Source organism: Aspergillus oryzae, chromosome 5 (assembly GCF_000184455.2).
Source record: "Aspergillus oryzae RIB40 DNA, chromosome 5".
NCBI classification, from domain to species: Eukaryota; Fungi; Ascomycota; class Eurotiomycetes; order Eurotiales; family Aspergillaceae; genus Aspergillus; species Aspergillus oryzae.
In genome coordinates this window covers 3715234-3737986 of record NC_036439.1, presented here as the reverse complement: position 1 = coordinate 3737986, position 22753 = coordinate 3715234, and the positions used below count along the sequence as shown (strand labels likewise).

Below are 22753 nucleotides of genomic sequence, written 5' to 3'. Positions count from 1 at the left end.
TATTGTCGATCGCCTCGCCACAAAACCGGTTAGTGGCACTCATATACTATACTAGGTCCGCAAGTAATCATGATGTTATTCATAATAGAGAGGGTCATAAAATGCTAGATTTCTCTGAAAAATAAAGAAAGTGGATTATACTCCGGAGAGATAACCCAGCCTCCGGAGGACTCCGTCTGCCAATGCCGAACTTTCTCAGACCCCCAGGGATGTTCGGATCGGCACCGCGTGGGGGCTGGACCTGTCCCGTGATCAAGGGCGAAGGTTAATAATAACTTAATAGGGAACACGATTAGATTTCCGCGGCCGCAACTACTGCATGGCCGATGGACCGGGGTACAAAGTACCCCCCACATTGTCTCTGCTCATATATTAAAAGAACATTTGCTTCGTGTCATATGATGCTCGAGAATTTAAACACATGATAATACTGTCTTGCTGACAAAGATATAGTCGCCTCTCTAAATATTCCATTATGCCACATACTGATACCGGTTTCCCTCTTCTCGCTCCATGTAGTCCTTTTCAATCAGCCTGTAGAGCACTCATAGTTAGTAATCAGACCCTCAATAAATAAAAATAAAGGAAAGCAAAGGAAAATAATTTCCCAGAGTCACTCACTTCTCAATGTTCTTCTTGATATCCGCAGGTTCGAGCACTCCTCGGCTGCGCGTCGCCTTAATCACCTCCGCTACCAACTCGGGATGTGTGATGGTCTTCCGACTCTTCATGATCCGCACAATAGCTGCCTGGGTCTCATAATGACGATCGGCTGCCACCCGCTCATGTGTCGTCTTATTCTCCTCCTTAGTCTCCTTTAGCTGGATCTGATTGATCTTGATCCGCATCTTCACGTCGGAGAATCCCTCGTTGTACGAGAACTCGTCCGTTGTGTTGACTTCGCGACCCTTCGGCTTCTTAGCAAGCACTCGGTATTTGGCGCATGCGAGCGATTGAAGGGTCCGTTTCAGCTCCTGGTCAGCTATATCAAGTCAGTTAGCAGCAGCCCAGAGAGTATGCGTAACTGAAGAATTGAGAATATGGGGTACTGACATAACTTCGTCGCCTCCTGGATCTGCAGATAGCTAAGGGTCCCCTTTTCTGATATGTCGTTAAACAGCAGAAGCACGATGGCCTGGAATGAACTGACTACCAGCTCCTTATCGCCTTTGGGAAACCTTGCGCGCAGCTGGCAGTGCGCAAGTTGGTGCTTCCAATTAAGTTTGCGCCCGTTGTATTTACTATAGTAAAACTTTTCGAAATCGCTGACAGCCGTCGCGATTTCGGGCGGTATTCGCACCTGAACATCGGGATATGACGGCCACGCGGCCGCGGAGAGCACACTAACATTCAAATCAACCGGTAATCGGTGCTTGCGTTCACGCTGAATAGAATTATACGCCGCCATTTCATCCCGCGCCACGTCCATGTCTTTAAACATAGATTCCAGATTGTGTGTGAAGCTGGAACCGCATTCTAACCATTCGTCAACGTTAGTTTCCATGCATCCATGTCATTTTCTGTCGGTCGGAATCAGAACGAACCTGTCTTGAGCCTCGCCAGCATGCTCTTCTCTGCATCATCACTGGCACTTCGGCCCATCAGTAGCCGGCGAGCAAGGTCGTTCTTGTAAAATGCCTCAAATACAGCTTTGCCATGTACAAATCGGAAGAGATCTAACACTTGGTCTAACTGTCGATTAATTTCGGCATCCTCATCGGCAAGAGGTACATCCTCGGCTTTTCGTCCAGGAGGCAATTTCCAGCCGCCTTTCAGTAATCTATCCACATATTTGGCAATCATCTCACCGGTTTTGGGGTTATCGGTGCCTCCGGATGCGCCCGACTTTCGTCCCTTGTTCATGAACGTCTCAAATGCCTCGCGCAAGGCGTGCCCTAGCTCCTCATGTCGATGGAAGGAGTTGTTCCAAGTCTCGTCAAGCTGCTGTTTGAAATCCAGCAGCCGGACAACCATCTCCGCCTCTTTATCATCGTCAAAGACGATACTGGTCCCCTCCTCAACGATGTAACTGCTGAATGCCGTTTTCAATTTCGCCCCCAAATCCCTTCGTTGAAGAAGCGTATACAGCTTTTCTAAGGCAGTCTTATTGCCGGCCCGCAGCAGACCAAGAATATCATTTTGGTTGAGGAGAACATTCTCTTGTTCTGCCACTAACTCCTGATCCAATAGTTCAGACAACTTCTGTTTTGTGCTCCGATTTAAAGAGAACAATGTACACCTGTCTACTTCTTGTTCAATCAAGCGGTGACTGTTTTCCGCGAAAGTGGCAAGATATCCTGAGGCTTCATGCTGAGCCCATGATGCAAAGAACTTCTTCGACTCAGAGACAAGGAGGGGTTCAAAGCCAGTAGTATAAACATCAAGGCCGTGGAAAAATTCAATAGCGTTCCGAAGCAAAGATGAGTCGGCCGATATGCTGCGCCCTTCATCACGGTCCGCTTCGACCAGGTCGCAGGCGCCCTGTAGCACTTGTGGCTGTAAGACTGTGTCATTGAATATATGTTGCCGGAACTGGATCAAGCCCATCTCGCGTATAACTGGGTATTCCTTGGAGTGGAGGAGGAACGACTGATCGAGGTAATAGAAAATCCAGCGTACTGTAACCTGCAAACTAGTCAATTACGAGAGGGTGGGTGAGCAGAGAGTAAACGGAGACATACCAGCTTTGATTGCCATGTTGTCCACGAATCCACAACAGCTCGTAGCGTATCGATGTTGTTCCCACCTGCTGCTTTTACTACCAGAGTATCACGCAGTTTACCGGATACATGTCCTCGGCATCGCTCCTGTAGCTGTCTGGCCAACGCTGAAGCTCGCCCTTGACGACATACATTCTCAGCACCTTTGTACAACTCTTCTAGCGAGATCTCCGGTTTCCCGCCATCGAAGATCGCGGTCAGCGCGGCGTCAAGCTGGCCCCATATCTTCTCGAAGTATGAATCTTGATTCAACCGAGAACCCACCCGAAGATTCTTGACCACAAGTTTCTTGGCACCGGTGTGAGGAGTGAAGTTGCTTTGGCGCACTGGTGCATTGAAGGAGCGGGGCCTTGCTGCTGTATTTCCAGGATTGGTGCCCGGCGTAACTTGACCAAACGATCCACTGCCTTTCGTTTCCTTGTTTGAGAAATTGTACATGGTGTTGGATGAAGCTGGTCCCCGCGAACCTTGTGCAGGAGTTAGACCCGAGGGGGATGGCGATAGCCGGGGACGCTTGCTCGTCGGGGAGGATAGCTGGTGAAGATGATGATGATGCTCTTTCCCGTGGGTTGTGTGGTTCCGCGAAAGGAGCTCCGAAATCGTCGCCTGTTGGTGCTGAGGTTGTTGTAAGGCTTCCTCTTGATCAGAAAGCTTCCTCTTGCCGGTCGATTTGCGCTTACCGCTCCTCTGCTCGGTGGCGCCTCTCGAGTTTTGCTGCATCTACCCGGTCTTGTCCGAGATGACGATGTTAAAGAGGAGCGCTCAGCGATGGAAAGGTCCAGAAGATCTCTGGACTATACAATTCATGGCAAATCCACCTAAACTTTGACGAATTTGAAACAGGCGATGCGGTAGGTGTGGTGGAAGGGAAGAGAGATGAGGGGAAAGCTGGAAGAGAGGAGGGTTGAAGCAGAGATACTCCGCGGTAAGGTTCCGTTGACGTTCAATTCGGAGATAAGATAATACGTCCGTATTTATTGTTTGACCTGTGGGGAATATATCTCACTGGACAACAATTCTACACGTCTACGTTCATAGCCGGCAGCGAGGAATGGAAGCTATGTCGAAATTGGATTATTTCAATCCATTTTTTCTTTTAAAAAATGGAAAAAATATTCCCCCCTTTGAGATATGCCAAGGTTATAGATTCAGGACAGTAGGAGGCCTCAGTATAGCAATCATTTCCATATACACCGTTTCGTTACATCAATAAATCCAGTTACTCCCCCTAAAAGTGCCTGGACTCTTTGTCCATAGTCCCTGTTCACGAGAATAATTTGGGCTGAGCGAGCTCTCTCACTTCGTTATCCTCAAACTGCTGAATGTTAGCTGATTCATTGATGAAGTAAATCATGCCTCTAAATGCGTACCTCTAAGAAATCCGTAGCAGCAACTAGTGCCATATATGATTTGGTCAGGTTGGTCAGGGCGTTATGGTGATCGGCAGCACCCCCTCCACCGATCTTGGCAAAGCGTTTGAATATGCCGACCATACTTTGCCTATTCTCAGCAAGGAACGCACGAGTCTGTTCCATCATTTGCTCGTTGTGCAGGCCCCGGGAAAACGCGGCGGAAACAATTACTCGTAGAACGGAATCCAGTAGATCGTAATACCTCCGGAGAGCATCGGGGTTATCGATATCTGCTATAGTTAGACAATTTGACTGTACCAAGGGACGACTTGTTACTGACCAATGCCAAGATCTGGGTCGGCAGCGAATAGCTGCGAACCACGTACCGCTTCAAAAAGACCGGTCTTCAGAACATGGGTTGCGCCCGCCTTCGTTTGGCAGAGTTGCTGAAGCAAAGATAGCAGGGATTCGTAATAGGATAAGAGTAAAGGTGTATCTGAATTAAACCTGGTTAGCTGTAGGATATGGCCATTAGACCCCATGGCTACTTACCATTCGCTTGGGCATTTCTGAGTTCAATGGGCAACGTCCTAATGGCATCGAGGAAGAGACTTAAGTAATTTGACTGGGAAATTGACTCAGCCAATATTGAATCACCCTGTTTATCGAGGGCTGCAAGGAGATTGAGGAACAATAGAGCAGACACGCGACATGTCTCCTGACCAGCATATGCATCATCGCATATCGCTTCAATCAGTGTGGTGCCAGCCATCTTGACAATCTGATGGCTATGCTGTTTGATACTCTCGTGTCCTGTATCGGGCTGGATGATACGGGCGATGTAGGATGAGCATATGTTGTAGAAAGTTTCTCGGAGATTAACATTTCCTGTCGCCAGAGCGATACCTCTAACACAGATCTGGAAGAGTTGATGGAGCTTCTCATCGATGACATCCCCACTTCTCCGGGCCGAATTTGCTTTTGTTGCACTTGATTCCAGTTTTGTAACTAAAACTTCAGCTAAGCGTGCTAGTTCGGTCGCCTCAGGAAGATCCTCTTCAACAGCGGCTTCAAGCTTGGGAAGAATCAATTGAATGGTATGCAGTATGAATGTCGATTTCCGTCCACCTTCAATTTCGGAGCAAGTGAGCATTGTCGTAATGAGTTCCGTCCAGGATCGGAGAGCCAGATAACGGTTGTTATTGATCTTCCTTGACTGGTTTGTCGCATGGACGAATATCTTCAGACCTTCGGCTTCTGCAAGAAATTGATCCTCGTCTTGAGGGCGTAAATGTCCGCTTGAAAGCAACTCTTCTTTCCTGAGTTGTATCAGCTCCTCCAGCTCCGCCTCACTGTAAAGGACAAGTGAATCATCCGCCTCTTTTGCACACGCCTCCAGCATAATACCATCTAGTAGGACCAGCATGGGGGGCTGAAGTTGACGTCCAATGTCCAGATCCGCGAAATCGAAAAGGTCAAACACCGTAGGATTCAAGACGGCATCCCCTGTCTCGGAGGTCGAATTTCCAAACAATGTCGACATGATATCTGCTTGCAGCGTTGGTGAACGGAGCTTAGCAGCCGAGCGAACCTCTGTAGTAGCATAAGCATACAAATAACTTCTGAACAACAGAAATTCTGCGAGAGCACTAGCCGAATCCGAAATCCAGAACTCTTCCGTCATAATCGGGAACCCATCCCAAGGAGTATTTGGTCCAATGATGGGTTGGCTTGCAAGCAGACTTTGCAGGAAACGACTCGCACGCATCTCAGTAAGGGTGAAGTAGGAAGAGATTCTAGATGACCATAAATGCTTTAACACCTCCAATGCCATACGCTTCAGGTGCACCATCCATGACAGGATATTTCCATCAACTTGGTCTGGATAGCTTTGCAAGAATGTGATGATAGCGTGTAGCAAAGACATTCCGTTGGCGAGAAGTCCGTCAGAGGAGATGTCGAGCATATTTCCCACGCTGCTAAATCCAAGAAGAAGATGAGCTATCGTGGGCCGATCTGTAATCATTCTTAGGCAGCTATTCAGCAGCGCCAATAAACTTTCTCTAATAATGTAACCCGAAGATTGCGACCCATGATCAAGTTCCCGTACTTCAGGCTGCATTTGAGATACAAGCGGGCGCGCCACGCTGTCCACCTCTACTTCAGTGCTCAGGACCTCAACGATTTTATTTGAGGAGCGCCACTTGGCTAATCCGGGTGATGAAACCTTGTTGAGCTTTGTAGAGCTAGAAAGTTTCTCCAGCAGCACCATAGATGTGATTGTGAGTTGTTGATGTGCTGTGCTGCAATAAAGACACAAAGCTGGTACGATTGACAAATTGCTGAGGACGCTATCTTCAAAGGCCGAGAGCGATGAGTTTGCTACGCTGGTTCGGCTTCCACCAGTTTGAGACTTGATCAGGGGGCGAACAATGTTGAAATACGTCGACTGAAGGTCCATGATTAGATCCATGACCTCAAGGCTTCTGACTACAGAGAGGACCAATATAGAGTCAGACGCCGCCTTGGAAACCTCAGCTATATCTTGGTGAGCTGTCGCGAAGATTGCCTTGATTACATCTTCGTTGAACAACCATTCGGCTACCCGTGCAAAGGGGTGTAGGCGGACATAAGTAACCAATGACGACGTTTTAACATCGGACGGAACAGTGGGTTGGCTGAGAACAGAGACAAGGCTTTCGTTGAAGGACTTCAAGCATGTCACGACAAACTCCAGGCAATTGTATGTCAGCATCCGAGATTGGCGTTCGTTGAGATCTGGCAATTTCCGTGACAAAGCATGGCCCAGTATAAAGTCTATGTAAGGCTCAATACCCGGCATGCGATAGGATGAACCCAAGGATTCTGGAAATGGCAGGGAGAGGTGGTAGTCGGCTGAATCAGATGTTGGAGACACAAGGGAATTGATCAAGGTCACGAAAGCATTGGCTTGGTCGAAGCTCTCGCCAAATTTTTGAAATGCTTGTTGCTCATGCCAAACAAGAGGATTCGAGACTACTGGGATCTTCCCCATTCCAGAAGCACTCATAGATCCACCTGAAATCCACTGGTCAATAGAAAGCCACATTTCGTTGCCATTGATAGGAGTTCTTTCAGTCATTAGAGCTGCAAGGGTGGCGAAAACTGTTGCTCTCAAGTGCGTGGGTATCGGTCCGCTGCACAATGTCAACAATGTGCTGACAACGTTGAACGAAGGGTGATGAAGCATCCAGTCCCGGATCGCGACACTTTGTCTACATAGATGTCCCAGTAACCGGAGATAACAGGTCAACATGACAGGGCTTTCTGGCTCACTCATATCTGCTGGTTCAGACTTCCGGGATCGTAGAATCGTTTGAGATGTCGAGGCAGGAGGCTTCTCGGTGACTTTTGTTGCATAAAGTTCTAGCTCAGCGAACATCTGGGACCAGTTCATAGAAGTCGACCGCTTGAATTTAGCAGACATAAACTTGTCCTCTTCAGTGAGGAATCTATGAGCTGCAGTGGCATTATCTTCGCTGCCCGAAATAGAGCATAGTAATTCACAGAATGCGCTAACTCTAGGGACAGTTTGCCTTTTCGAGGCCCATTGAAGGAAGCCGTACAGATTTCCGTCAGGATCGGCCCAAAACTCCTGTGCAGCGTCTGGTCGCTGCTCAAATGCGAAAGCCATTACCATGAGGAATGATTCAAGGTGTGTCCGAGCTTCCACTAAACCTCGATGGAGACTAGAAGTTAGGCCATCTCTAAGCGCAGTAATCTGATCCAATCTTTGCGAGTCTTCCTCAGATTTCAACATCCGAACAGCATCCGGCATATTAGCAATGCATGACTCCACAAAGACTTCGAAGTTCTCCATCAGTAAGCATTTCATGTAGGGGGCGCAAGTGTCCGACTCAGGCATAGCTGAGGAGCTTTCCTTCAATAGCAATGTAACCAATTCACTCCGAGCTGGATCCGCCCATTCTTCGTTGTTCACACCAGAGCAGACAGCCAGCATGAAGTCCAGGCCTCCATCATCCAGCGCTGTCATGAACATCTTTGTGCGCTCCTCTGCGTCCTTCTCGAGATCGACCCCGGGAAGTGGGGACGACGGTCCGTCAAAATCCCATCCACCATATACCGCAAGCCAGAGAGCAATTATTGCAGAATGGAAAGTTGGGAGGGCCCAGGACTGGCCATCTTTGGTCGAAGTAACAGCCGTGTGCAAGCTTCGGGCCTCTTTATATGAATTGGAACTTTCCGGGGAACCATGTTGAACGAAAGCAGCGATAATAGAAGGGATATAGTGCACAAGTAGCCCATCAAACCGGTCCAATTTCCGAAGGTTTACAAGCAGCAGTCGAAGATCCTCGGGGCTAGTATAAGGGCCTTTGAACAGGTAGCAAAGTATAGCGCCCAATGACTCATGCTGTTGCTGCAAGCTGGCGCGCTGATACTCTATGGCCTCCATTATATCGGCGTCTTCGGCTTGACCAACAATGGATGCTTTCTGGATTTGTTCAGCAACAAGTACAAGCCACTTCTCAATATCTTCCATCGATTTCATGCATTTCCGCGCAAACAGTGAGGCGTTTCGTAGAGGGCCATTCTTTATCTCGACAACGAAGGCTATCATGTCCTGCATTAGTACCTGAGTCATTTCCCGCTCGACCTCAAAGGACTCTTGGAGGATAAGACGCAGAGATTCGAGGAGGAAGTGTCGACGCTCGTGAAACCGCATGATTGCAGCAATAAGAGGTGTTCTGTCCAGCATCTGAGCATGATCCTGTGCGCCAAGAAACAGGTGTGCTGCCTCCAATTCATCGATACCCAGCGCATCGGCCAACTGTAACGCGCCTTGTTGGAACTCCTCGTTGATGGAATATTCAAGATCATCGACGGTGATCTTTCCTAAGTGGTTTCGGAATAACGTTAATATGGCTCCAACATAAGATGCTATTTCCCATGGCACGTATAAGATGAACACTTACCTGAGAGAACAGCTTGGCGACTGGAATTGTTTTTTGGTGGCCTGTCAAGGAGCTTCCTGAAATCATCGATGTGAGCCTCCAACTCAACACGGAGACGGTCGATGTTCACGAAGGAGGACTCAGTGAGGGAAGAGAGATCTTGGTACAAGCCACGAAGGCCCGCTAGAGTGTCTCTGTCCCCCATGATCAGAGAATTTCCCTAGCTCGGCGATAAGCGCTGTGGAAGAGGATATGAAGTATAAACTGTTTGTTGCGGGCCAAAAAAGGTCGGAGGTCGCGATCAAAATTCCGACCCGAAAAAGTAAAAGCGGCGGAGCTTCTGTTTGCGCCAAGACCAAAGCTCCTTTGAGTCTCTCAACAGCCGCACCGGAGTTTCCAGGCAATTTCCCCATAACGCCCACGTTTCATGCGGGTTTAAGGGCTTAGCCATGTTCTTTGTTGCATAATGGAATTCTCGAAATCTAGAAAAGGTTACATGTGAACATGGTTGTCAAACATTCGACTTTATTAGTGTTAAATGTGTATAAGTACCACTCCGCATTGTCAGCATCATTTCAATGGCGGAAATCACTCTGGATAGGACTCTGGTGCTTTTGTCATCCGAGAAGCAAAGGGAGCGTTCAGAAGGTCTAGCTGGTGGGTCATACTTAGAGTATCTATCATACTCTTCTAACATCTACAAGATTTGAAGCATATACTCCAACAAAATAAACGAAACTCAAGACTGTATGTGGAAAATCAGTATCGCTCTTTGTATTGATAGTTGTCTTTGTTATTGATCCGTGCATATCATCTAGGAGTTCCCTGAATGACAAAGCCTGTCATAAGATCTTTGAGTCACTGTTCCGATTCATCTCGTCAGAGAAATCCTTGTATAATCGAGGAAACTCCAAGGGCCCATCTGCTTCTCGCTTATCAACATGTGCATCTGTTCTGCGATTAGCTGTTGATGCCCTTTTGCATAACTTGCGAGCCAAGTCTGTTCGTGCGGTTGTTGATCATATAACCGAAACTTTGCAGGACACAGGAGGGAGTCTGTTTGAACTTCTCGGTGTGGATTATACAAAATGCTTGACTGCATTGCTAAATTATCCTCCACATGTCGAACATCTGGGAGCCAGTGAATGGGAGAAACTTATGGGTTTTTGCCTAAAGATCATGAATACCCAAGATTATGAAGATGACCGTTCGCATACAGGGAGCGATTCTCGGTCCACCCTGGATGACTTCCTGGGAACTGGAGGTACCCCCACACCGTCCAGATCGATGCCAACACTAACTGCCAGAGAGAAACCCAAACGCGATAAGGGTGCAATCAGTGAAGCCGTAGTCTGTATTCAGCTTCTAACGGCAAGCGTTAATGCTCCGGTTCAAGAGCCCGCCGCAAAGATACTTCACGGGCTAGTGGGTTATGTCAAGTCGTCGCATATTACGGGAAGTGGACATCAAAGCGCATTCAATAGCATTAATTCGGTCATTATGAGGGTATTGTCTGACCAGTCGGAGCTTGTTCAAAGCATACTGCTGGACTTAATACCCGTAATTTGTCACCTGTGGGCTACCAAACTCGTAGGGTTGAAAGATGAACTGCTTGTCACCATCATGCTCTGCATTGTTCTCTTGACCGCAGCGACTCGACAGGAGCCATCGGAACTGCTAAGCCGCTATACCGAAGACCTCTTGGGTGCTCTGTACAAAGAGTATATCAAGCGCCCAGAAAAGGATATCCTACAGGTTGATGAGTTGGTTTTCCATCAGAAAACTTCGGCGGCGGTGGATAAGATCCTGATATGGCCTCGCCTTGAATCTGGCAAATCAGAGCACAATTGGACTGTGATCTGGGCTATAGCTAACCTTGTAGATCTGTCAGAAGAGATAACTGCGCGATCGTCGTCGCCGCGTACGTCAACTGAGACGTTGAACAAAAGGCAACGTCTCACATCGATGGTGGATGAAATTCACCGTGATTGCGCTTCATCTTCAGGTGCCAGAAGAGTCTGCGCTCTGCAATTAATTCCGCTTATCCCCAGGCACCATGCTAGCGTTGACTCGAAGTCATCGCTGCTTTTGCGGTTATTACCAAACATACTCGACGAAAATGGCATATTAGCATCCTGGACAATGATAACTATTGCAAGGTAAAATTCACTCGGCAATCTTTATCAGGCCTCGGCTGACCAAGCTTTCTATAGCCTTGCTGGGAGTCCTAACGCAGACTCGCCCTCACTAAGGGCAATTTGGCAACAGGCCTGGGAGCTCACATGTCGTGCCTCAACCTCCCAAGCTACTTCTAGGGCATCTTGTATTCTCATGAATAGCATTCTTGAGTATAACCTTCTGGAATATTCCATAGTCGCGGAGGCCACGAGCTCGATGCTTACGTCTGTCAATCTAAACGGCCCATCTACCATGTCAGATGCATCGTTGACTTTATGGGCCACAACAACTCGAATGACTGCGCGGGTAAATCCAGGATCCCTTCCAAATGCCTCAAAACAGATTTGTGCCTGGCTTCGAGAGGTTTGGGTTATTGGTGTGTTACTATAGCGGCTTCCACAATATGGTAGTGATATTGTATGCTAATAATCCTCCAGGAACGGTAACTGATCGAACACAGCTAGCTCAACTTGCTGCATTCGCCCGGCCCTTGGACCTTTTAAACCTGCTTTTAGCCTGCACTAATAGGCACTATATCCCACCCAAACCTCAGTTCAGGGGGGCAACGAGTCTCATTGCCAAAGGCTGGCACTTCCTTCACAGGAGCAAACAACTGCTGAATTACCTATTTCAGCTCGGAGGAATATTGGATTTTGATATGTGGGATACTGACGATACTATCCATTTAGAGACATTTCCACGACAAGATCCAAATGACAACATGGTTCTGGATCTCCTACAGGTAAAATCTGAAATGTTCTTGCAAGCCTTCCAGTCATTATATGAAGATAAATCACACCATGTAACGGTGGAAATCGTGCAAATTGTTACCTCTTTCTGTATCCTCGTTGCTCTATACACGGAATGTCTGCCGCACCTATCTGCATCAAAATTTCATAACTTACAGCAGAATTGCGAGCGTCTCTGGGAAATCATATGCACCTTTTTGGCCTCTCACGAACTTGAATTCATTCAAGGTTGTCTGGTGGTATTGTCGCCTTTTCTTAATCCTGAACAGTTCTCGTACAATCCTGAGTCAACCATCTCAAAGGCTTTGCTCAGGCTTGTCATTCCATTAGTGAGCCTTTTAGAAGCCTATCGAAGAAGCCAGAGAGATAATCTGGCCCTCCATAACGACGAGCCTATGGATTTGGACGATACTCTATTCAATTCAAAAGATAGGCTGGCGGAAGTCACCTCGATCGTCAAGTCCAATAGAGAAGCGCTACCCTTATTTCAGGAGTTTTCCTCCTTCCAGCGGTGTATTACCATTCAGCTCTCTGTCTTACAGAAAACCAACGCATTCTTACGCAACCATGATCAACATTCCAGCAGGGCTCTGGTTGAGTACTTAATCGATTTAGACGAAGTTGATATCTTAGCCGCGAGCAACTCTTTACCTTATGTCTACCGCGCTATTTCTGGAATGGACCGGACTTCGTTGCTCGATATCCTTGAAGACCTAGCTGAAAAGTGCCTACAGACTTATGAATTGGAGCGCTGTGAAGCCTCTCACCTTCTTTGTATTCATATGATGCATAGCTTTGTCAAAGCATGGGTCAGCTCGGAAGCCGATAGTCTCAGTGGCTCGGCATCGGATATCTATACATGGTTCAGAGACGTATTATTGGCAAAAGACATGGCATCGCCTTCAGTTCTCGTTGTGTTCAGTGAACTCCTCGTGGATGTCATCAATACCAACGCCTCATACTCTAGCGGTGAATCCAACACATCCCCCAGAACAAGCCTTCTGAAGATTTTAGAGAAGGGCAGCATCCCAGTTAAATTTGACGTTGGGAATCTGATTCCTCGGCTGTTTGGCCATTATTCATTAAACGATCATGATGCCATATTCAACGACGTGCTTAGACACCTCCCCAAAGAGTCTGATTGGGTAGAAGGCATCGCCCTCCGTTTGTTCATATTAGGTCAATTAGCCTCACGATGGCATACCTTACTCCGCAGAAGCATTTACCATATGTTCGAAACCCCGGCACATGTACCTCACTCACTTCAGTATGCTGAGAAGTGCATATGTGATGTCGCCAATAAGCTTGGACTAAAAGATGCAAAAGAGCTCTTTCGGCTATTTTCTTCTCAGATCCTCTATACCTGGACTGAGCAGGAATCAATTACAGCCATGCCTTTCAGTATCTTTAGTTATGCGAGCATCAAAGACATGTTAGGCGATGTGCAAGACGAACTTGTTGGTCAAATTATCATGCGTGCGCGGGAGGACGAGGAGATAGAGATGTCGAAGTACATGGGAAAGCCTTTCGTTGACCTTTTAGCCACATCTTTCTACAAAGCGGAGGCCTATAGCATCGCTCGAGATATCAGCACCCCCCCTGGGCAAGGTAGCCAGCCTAAAGGTGTTGAAACCCGGCTGAAAAAGATACTGGGGACTGAACAATTCATGGAATTGATTGATCAGCAATTCCCACAGACAATAGCAGCTTTCTTTGGGTCGCTTGATCAATATGAACAGGTTGAAAGAGCCCTCTCCAAACGTGCGAAATTCCACGATGCCCTCGATGGTCTAAGGTGCATCCTCGGTAAGAGTGCTTCAAAAATCGTTCTCCCTGCGAATCAGCAACCCTCCTTCAGGGCCCGCTATCTCATTGATGAGTTAGAGTTCCTCTGTAAGCGCAGCGGATATGAACTCGAGACAATTTGGACGCCGACGCTAGCTTCTTATGTTTGCCGAACTCTCTTGGAATCAATTCACCCCGCGCTTGGTTCCTTCCACGCCTGTTCTGTAATCCGGAAGATTAGGGTACTACTTTGCGTGGCCGGATCTGTTATGCTCAGAGACTATCCATTTGAGATGACACTACACGCCATGCTACCATTCCTAGTTGATATATATTGCTCAGAAGATGCATTAGGAATCTTCTGGTATCTCTTAGAAGCTGGTCAGCCTTATCTAGCAGAGACTCCCGGACTCATGGCTGGGGTTGCGGTCTCCACATTGCTGTCCTTGAAAAAGTTTTTGGCGTCCCCCCCGGTGGATACAGCCCAACAAGGTCAATCAAAAATAGTAACAGCGAATATTGAAAGGTTTCTTCAGTGGTTTGGGGAGTACATAAATACTTACGAGTCCTCCTTGGACGCAGAAACACAGGAATCATTTCGTCGGGTGGTAAAGTCTTCACAAGCTACCTCCACTGTTGAGTCGCATTCTGATGACTCTAACGAGCGTGATGTGATCCTGGAAATCCTTGATGATCGGAGCTCTGAAAGAAGCCTTTTGAGCAAGACTGTCTCCGATCATGTCATAGCACTGCTCTGTGCGGACTCCGAGGAGCCGCTTGGAAACTATCACAAATTGAATGAGTCTGACAGGGACGCAACTGCTAACATCGTGGCCATCTACCAAACTCTACAGAGTTTCAACACCGGATCTGGATACAGATTGTGGGCTGCGAAAGTTATTGGACGTGCTTTTGCTACTACGGGCAAAGTCTGCGACGCCCTTCTCAGGGAGCAAGATCTGTCTCTTTTCAAATCTCAACTATCCGACTTGCGCTTAGAGGTCCACTGTTATTCTAAAGCCAGCATACTTCAAGAATTATGCAACATGCTACAAAATAACAGCCATCTGGAGGTGGGACTCGTTGAACGAACATTGCAACTCATCATAAGTAATCTTGCCAGGTATCCGGATTTTGAACAATGCGCCGGTGTCGTACCTCTATACTTGATGAAAGCTTTCACTTGGGACCCCTATCAGTGCCCGCCCATACCGACACTTGCTCCAGAGACAGAAAGAGACGACGCCAAAGTAAATTGGCAGACAAGCAATTCTTTATCTCAATGGGCTCGCGGTATTGCGTTGTTCTTGTCAAAATCTGCAGCCGAAGATCCTGTGATTGGGTCATTAAGCCACATTATCTATGTTATCCCTGAATTAGCTGTCCGAATCCTACCATACATGCTTCATGATGTTCTGCTTGCAGAACTTAAAGGAGAAGCAAATATCCGACAGAAGGTTTCCCAAATTTTCAAACAAGCTTTGTGTGATGTTCATGACACTACTATCTCACATGCACGACTTGCAATCGACTGCATTCTATATCTTCGAAATCAGCCGAAACCGAATGAGGCGACAATAGTAGAACGTGATGAGTGGCTGGAGATAGACTTCGCAGAAGCATCGTTGGCTGCCAGTAGGTGCCGTTTGCCAAAGACAGCACTCATCTTCCTTGAGATACATGCGTCTCGTGTAATCTTTGGCTCTCGCCGTTCCTCGCTGGCTAAATACGAAGCTCCCCCGGACATGTTGCATGACATATTCAAGGACATAGATGACCCTGATTTCTTCTACGGCATTCAACAAAGCCCCTCCCTGGACTCAGTTATGGAAAGGCTCCAACATGAAAGCTCGGGTTTTAAGAATCTACTCTTCCAAAGTGCACAGTATGATAGTGAGATACAGATGTCAGCGGATCAAAACGCCTATGGCGTCCTTAAGGCACTCAACTCGACAAATCTACAGGGAATTGCTAATTCCATATTCTCAGCATCTGGTGGGGGCTTTGTGGACACATCAAGTTCATTTGACAGCATGCTGCAAGCCGCAACAAATTTACGACAATGGGATATACCCGTCTCGCCCTTGAATCCTTCACCCCCTGCGACCGTCTTCCGGGCTTTCCAAAGCCTCAACACATCAGGGAGCCTGGCTGAGGCCTCTAAGTCTATCAACGAGTGTCTCTTGACAACTTTGGAGTCGCTTACGAGCGCCAGTCGATCTGCCATGTCTTTGCGAACTGCGATGAGGGTTCTGGGAGTTATCACTGAAGTCAGTGATGTTTTGGACGCGAGATCAACGGAAGAAATCGATCATGAATGGCAGAAAATCGCTGCCAGGGATTCTTGGCTGAAGACCACCAGGTATGGGATATATGCCCCTGCAAAAAAAAGGATCAGTATCCACTTAAGCTACGTCTAACTCAGTCAGTGTTCATGAGATCGGGGAGATACTAAACTCACACGAAGCCCTCTTTTCATCAATCAACCGAAAGTCGTATTTAAGATCTTCGACCAATATAAGCGATCATGACGCACAGCTTCTGGAGGTCAAAGCCATCCGGCAATCACTTCATATCACAAGAACCCAGGGCATCCAACAAGCCTCGCTGAAATCGGCCGTTTACCTCTCTAAGCTCGCCCACCAATGCTCTGCACTAGGGATCAACATCGAAGGGGCCGCCAAGTTCGATCTGGCTAATGTTCTGTGGGACCAAGGTGAAATGACTGCATCAATTCGGATGCTTCATCAACTCAAGGATCAAAATGACCTACATAAACAGGCGGTACCAATCAGCCGTGCCGAACTTCTTGTGACTTTGGTAAGCTCTCTCCACATTGATTCCCTGCGTACGAAACCCTGCTCGTTCCGGACTAATTCAACTTCTTGCAAGGGCCACCATGTCGCTGAGGCACGTCTCGAGAAACCAGAGACCATCATCCAAGATTACTTATTAACCGCAGTCAAGGAGCTTAAAGGTCGCTCCGGGGGTGAAGAAGCCGGGAGAGTTTATCATGGGTTTGCCACATTTTGCGACCAACAATTACAGAACCCTGATGGTTTGGAAGATTTCACGCGAGTTGAGCAATTGCGTAACCGTAAGGAAAAGGAAGTGCGAGCATTGGAGGATATGATGAAGGCTGCGGAGGGAAGGGAGAGGGAGGCTCTCAAATTTCATCGAGGAAGGACAAAACAGTGGTTTGATCTTGATGACCGCGAATATCAACGCCTACGACGAAGTCGGGAAGCCTTCCTACAGCAATGTCTCGAAAACTATCTCCTTTGTCTGAGAGAGAGCGAAACTTACAATAATGATGTACTCCGTTTCTGTGCGTTGTGGCTTGACAAGTCCGACAGTGATATCGCAAATGCAGCCGTTTCCAAGCATCTCGGTCAAGTTCCAAGCCGAAAGTTTGCCCCCTTGATGAATCAATTAACCTCGCGCCTGTTAGATGTGCCTGATGAGTTCCAAAAAATGCTCTTCTCTCTGATTACTCGCATTTGCGTTGAACACCCATTCCATGGTATGTATCAAATATTTGCGAGCAGCAAGTCCAAGGGAGGAAAGGATGAAACGGCGTTGTCACGCAATCGAGCAGCCGGACGATTAGTTGAAGGCCTAAAGAACGACAAGCGTATCGGGCCGACATGGGTCGCTGTTCACAACACCAATATCAATTATGTACGATTTGCCATTGACAGGCCAGATGAGAAATTGAAGAGCGGCGCAAGGGTTCCGCTGCGGAAACTCCAAACGGGTGGACGTCTCGAACAAGATGCCGCAACACAGAAACTACCACCACCCACAATGAACATCGAAATCAGGGTTGATTGCGATTATCGTGATGTACCGAAGCTTGTTAAGTATCACCCCGAATTCACTATCGCGTCCGGCGTCAGTGCACCAAAGATCGTCTCCGCTTTTGCAAGTAATGGTTTACGATACAAGCAGCTGGTAAGCACCAAACATCGATTTGTATAGCGTATGGAGCGAATGTTTGGCTAACAATACCGGAAGTTCAAAGGAGGAAATGATGATTTGCGGCAGGACGCTATCATGGAACAAGTGTTTGAACAGGTTAGCAATCTTCTTAAGGACCATCAGGCTACTCGACAGCGAAACCTAGGGATTCGCACATATAAGGTTTTGCCTCTTACGTCGAATGCGGGAATAATCGAATTCGTGCCACACACTATCCCCTTGCATGATTATCTGATGCCTGCGCATCAAAAATACTATCCGAAAGATATGAAACCAAACGTTTGCCGCAAGCACATCAGCGATGTTCAGACAAGATCATTTGAGCAACGCGTTAGGACATACCGACAGGTTACTGAACACTTCCACCCTGTCATGAAATACTTCTTCATGGAAAAGTTCAATAACCCAGACGACTGGTTTAGTAAGAGGCTTTCATATACTCGAAGCACAGCTGCAATCTCAATATTAGGCCATGTTCTCGGCCTCGGCGATCGCCATGGCCATAATATCTTGCTGGACGAGAGGACGGGCGAAGTGGTGCATATCGACTTGGGCGTTGCATTCGAACAAGGCCGAGTGCTACCGGTTCCCGAAGTCGTTCCATTCCGTTTGACACGAGACCTTGTCGATGGGATGGGAGTTACCAAGACCGAGGGTGTCTTCCGCCGCTGTTGCGAGTTCACGCTTGAAACCTTACGGCGAGAGTCCTATAGTATCATGACCATCCTTGATGTGCTTCGTTACGATCCGCTGTACAGCTGGACCGTGTCCCCTTTGAGGATGAAGAAGATGCAGGATGCCTCTGAAGCTGGGGGCGGACCACCCATGCTACCCGGTGCTGCCGACCAACGGCCAAGCAATGAGCCAAGTGAGGCAGATCGTGCGTTGACGGTCGTGGCAAAGAAGTTGGGCAAAACATTGAGTGTCACGGCGACTGTAAATGAGCTGATCCAGCAAGCAACCGATGAAAAGAACCTCGCCGTTCTTTATTGCGGTATGTTCCATAAAAACGTTACCTAGAGGAGTTTTACTGAGATGCTAATGTTCACCTTTATAGGTTGGGCTGCCTATGCTTAATGCAGTTATATAGATACATAGTGCGGCTGTAGGTTGTTGACTTCTTACGGATGAACGGTATATCGGGTTTATGGGGTTTAGAGTTGATGCTGTATTTTGTTATGTGTTGTTTGCAGTAAGAAATGTATATATATATCTCTCTTGCCTCTATCAGACATTTCACTTCAGCAAGGAAAAGTGACATACCTTCACAGATAGAACTGCTTCAAGAAGAGACAAGTAAAGTACTAATATGACTATGTCCCTTTTTAATTGAAAAAAGAATCAGAAGAAAGAATAAAAAGAAAAAAGAAAAGAAAGATACATGGTATCAGAGCATAGAACAAATACAATTCTTGTTTAAAAGAAATGATCCCGACGAGGGTCGAACTCGCGACCTTGGCGTTATTAGCACCACGCTCTAACCGACTGAGCTACAGGACCCAGTTATTAACTAAGGGCATTCTACCTGTAAACATAAGCACAAAACTGCCATTCTACGTTACATGTTAAAGAGTATGGTATTCTATCATGGACTCGGCTCCATTATCAGTGCCCGTTTTCAGATGCTACATCACTGACAGATGTCTCACTGGTCCTTACTTCTTCTCCACTGTAGCCCCTGCCTTAGCATTCATGGCCACGTGCCCCTGACCAGTCAATTATATAGTTCCAACGCTTTCAATCCAGGCATGTCTTGATTTCTTTTCCTTTGTCCATGATCAATCAAGGAACTAAAAACCCTACGGAGTCTTGGCTAATGACATCTTGCTAGGTTACGAAATGGTATTTATAGAATCCGTGGCCTTAAAATATGAAAATAGATATAACGTCCAGACCTCAGGTTTATAAGTGACCGTGCCTGCTTCCTAGAGAGGAGTTTGTATCTACACTTCTCTAGTTCCTGCATTTCACCGTTTGATCGTCCCTGCCAAGGCTCTCAAACATGTCGACCACCCCCACCCCTAACAGAGGTATTGCAGTCTTTTCGGGAGGAAGCGCTGCCAATAATCTAGTCGAAGTATTTGAAGAAGTTCGCGACACTAAGAACTGTCCACTAAGCTATATCATTCCCATCAGTGACAACGGAGGTTCCTCATCGGAGCTGATCCGCATCTTTGGCGGTCCAGGTATTGGCGATGTGAGAAGTAAGCACACACCCACTCTTGCCATTCACTCCTCTAACGAAGAAGTACAGGTAGACTGGTCCGTCTGATTCCGGAGTCGCCCCCGAATTCCGAACGGGGTGCCATAAAGACACTATTCAACCATCGATTGTCAGCGGACGCAGCCACCGCCCACGCAGAATGGCTCTCCATCGTAGATGGCACATCGAACATCTGGCATGCCATTACGCCAGCAAAGAAAGAACTCATCCGCTCGTTCTTCAACCTTCTCAACCTGGAGATCCTAAAGCGTGCCCGTCCCCCATCATCAACCTTCGACTTCACCTCCGCCAGCGTAGGCAATCTCTTCCTAACCGGCGCCCGCCTATTCAGCGGCAGCTTCGAAAGCGCCATCTACCTCCTGGGTAGCATCTGCGGTGTGCCATCAGACACCGTCCGCGTAATCCCAGCCATCAACTCCAACTTCTCGCACCACATCTCCGCCTCCCTGGCAAATGGCTCCGTAATCGTCGGCCAAAACAGCATCTCCCACCCCAGCGAAGCAACGGCGCTCCAACCGCGCCCCAGACGCCCAAGTCTACTACTCGCAGACGGCGCCGACGACTTCACAGACACAGACACCTCAGACACCCTCTCCTACGAAGATGACCACCCCCCGGGCTCCCTCCCAACCCTCCGCAACAAAAACATCAAGTTCTCCAAAGCCGAAAACGAGGATCTCCCCTCCCGCATCACCCGCATCTGGTATATAAACCCCTACGGCCAGGAAATCCGTCCACCAGCCAATCCACGCGTTCTCGAAGCCATCCGCGACTCGCAGGCCATTATCTACAGTATCGGCTCCCTTTACACGTCTCTCATCCCATCTCTGATCCTCCGCGGCGTCGGACAGGCTATCGTGACAAGTCCTGCTCGTCATAAGATTCTCATCTTGAACGGGTCCCTAGATCGCGAAACCGGACCCCCGTCTGAACCTTTCACGGCGGTTAATTTTGTCGAGGCGATTACTCGCGCTGGGGAGGAAAGTCGTGGTCGGATGACTCTTTCTTCCTCGAATTCTGGTGCTCATAGGTCGATCCCAAGTTTAGGTCTTCCTTATTCGTCTTATGTTACGCATATTCTTCATCTGGAGGGTCCCGGGACGCCACAGGTGGACCGTGATCGGCTCGCGGAGATGGGTATCGAAACGCTTCGTCTTTACGGGAGGAAGATCGCTACTACGGGTGCGGGTGGTGTTGAAATGCCTATTGGAATGAAGTATGATGCCACGGCTTTGGTCCAGGCTCTTGAGGTGGTGCTTGGGAAAAAGGGTGATGCGATGCTTCGGGGTGGGGAGAAGAATGGTTTAAGCCGAAGGAATACGTTAGATCCTGGGAGGAAAAGATAAGTAGATCTTCACTTGATATCTGGGTACTTTTATGGCGCAATAGATGTGGTGGGCTTCTGGTTTTCATAGGTCAAGTTTGGTTTGCTTCTTTCTTTGGCAGTGTTTGGAGCGGAGAAACTGCCACAGTCTATAACTGTCTTGATAATATGTATCTTATTGTTGCTATACAAACCTGATTTTCTACAGTTACTGGAACTTTTCTCTTCTGGATGCCACCGCTTCTATAAGGGCATAGTACTATATCAATTGCTCTTAGGCGGCCATACTTATGGTGGTGACTATTCTTCAGACGCAGAGCCCGGATAGTTACACACTTACGTCGCTGCAAAAGACCTTCGACTACTCTACTTTGACGGGATGTCGGGTATGCACAGGATGAAGGGAACTAGAGATATGCAAGACCGGATTCTCTTCAATGACAGCATCGGCCGGGTGCCAATGGCACCCGATAATACCCAGGTCGACTTTGAACGTGCAATTCTGGGATGTCAATTGGCGGATACGGAGTGGGAAGGTCGAGTTGATGGATTCCTGCGGACGCAGGAGGTGCAGGAGATTATCCTGTGCTATTTTGAGAGAGACCTTGAGTTGACTCAAGTTCTACGGACCAAGCTGCAGGATGATGGTGTTCGATCATCAAAGGGCAAAGAGAAAAAATGGGAATGTAAAGCCACCCAGAAAATCAAAGTATAATTCACGATACGATGGCCTTGCTGTTGGCGAGGTCACGATCGATTTTGACCACTTTGTGACTGCCTACGAATATGGACTTGACTTGTTTCCCGGTGCATCCAAACTTCCATGTTTGAGCCACATCGCAACTGAAGAGTTGGAGCCAATCAGGAGAGATGTTAAAAATATGATCTTGACTCGGGAACCTTCTCGACATGCCTTTGACTGGAAAGCCATCACAGACAAGATCATCAGTCAGTACTCGAGCGCGTTGCAGGACATTGCAGGGGGTAAATTCTCGACTATGCATAGGCTCCGGCTGAGTATGGAGGAGCTCTTGGCTCCTTTTATAGACTACGGCGACTATTACAACATTACGTCTACTGTGGAAAGATGTCAAGAAGATTTTATTCCCATCAGTGCTCCCAGCAACACGCTTGCCAGTAAGGCTGTTCGACATGTAACAGGCCAGATCTGTTCCACCCTGACATCAACACTCTTGGACTTTGATCTTCAGCTAGAAGATGTGGTGAATAACATCGTGGGGCTTATCATGTATCTTGAATGGACGGCCTTGGCCCATCGTCGGAATTAGAACTGGCATATTTTGGCATTACTGGACAGGAATGCTTTACGTGCAGTGGCATTCTCCTTATATATAGCAAATAACAGCCATTTCAACCATACGAAAGCGTATCAGATCATCTGTAACTATATGCAGAGGTAGACGCCGCAGCACTTGCAGGCGACGACATAGCTCCGATGTGGCTCTTGCCGGCCATATTCATACTGAA

The 22753-nt window shown here is 47.7% G+C and overlaps 4 protein-coding genes and 1 non-coding gene across 5 annotated transcripts; 3 read left to right on the top strand and 2 right to left on the bottom strand.

Annotated features, from left to right (window-relative positions):
• Window positions 1–473: 473 nt before the first annotated feature.
• AO090120000394 (cullin family protein) lies at window positions 474–4844 on the bottom strand (the record flags this gene model as incomplete). The annotated part of the gene is made up of 6 exons (XM_023237720.1): window positions 474–534; window positions 622–982; window positions 1054–1476; window positions 1545–2625; window positions 2682–2962; window positions 4796–4844. 6 exons carry the CDS (start codon window positions 4842–4844, stop codon window positions 474–476), a joined length of 2256 nt encoding a protein of 751 aa, XP_023092520.1.
• Window positions 4845–9602: 4758 nt separating this feature from the next.
• atmA (DNA-binding protein kinase TEL1) lies at window positions 9603–18794 on the top strand (the record flags this gene model as incomplete). The annotated part of the gene is made up of 7 exons (XM_023237719.1): window positions 9603–9681; window positions 9788–11183; window positions 11238–11578; window positions 11640–16098; window positions 16166–17690; window positions 17754–18711; window positions 18775–18794. The coding sequence occupies 7 exons, from the start codon at window positions 9603–9605 to the stop codon at window positions 18792–18794; spliced, it is 8778 nt and encodes a 2925-aa protein (XP_023092519.1).
• Window positions 18795–19143: 349 nt separating this feature from the next.
• Window positions 19144–19217, bottom strand: AO090120t00008. Its single transcript has one exon. It is a non-coding gene; the product is annotated as a tRNA-Ile (tRNA).
• A 502-nt stretch (window positions 19218–19719) lies between these two features.
• AO090120000392 (gluconeogenesis factor YvcK family protein) lies at window positions 19720–21287 on the top strand (the record flags this gene model as incomplete). Its single annotated transcript, XM_001824056.3, has 2 exons — window positions 19720–19921; window positions 19972–21287. The coding sequence occupies 2 exons, from the start codon at window positions 19720–19722 to the stop codon at window positions 21285–21287; spliced, it is 1518 nt and encodes a 505-aa protein (XP_001824108.1).
• Window positions 21288–21906: 619 nt separating this feature from the next.
• On the top strand, window positions 21907–22554 carry AO090120000391 (uncharacterized protein; the record flags this gene model as incomplete). The annotated part of the gene is made up of 1 exon (XM_023237718.1): window positions 21907–22554. One exon carries the CDS (start codon window positions 21907–21909, stop codon window positions 22552–22554), a length of 648 nt encoding a protein of 215 aa, XP_023092518.1.
• Window positions 22555–22753: the final 199 nt, after the last annotated feature.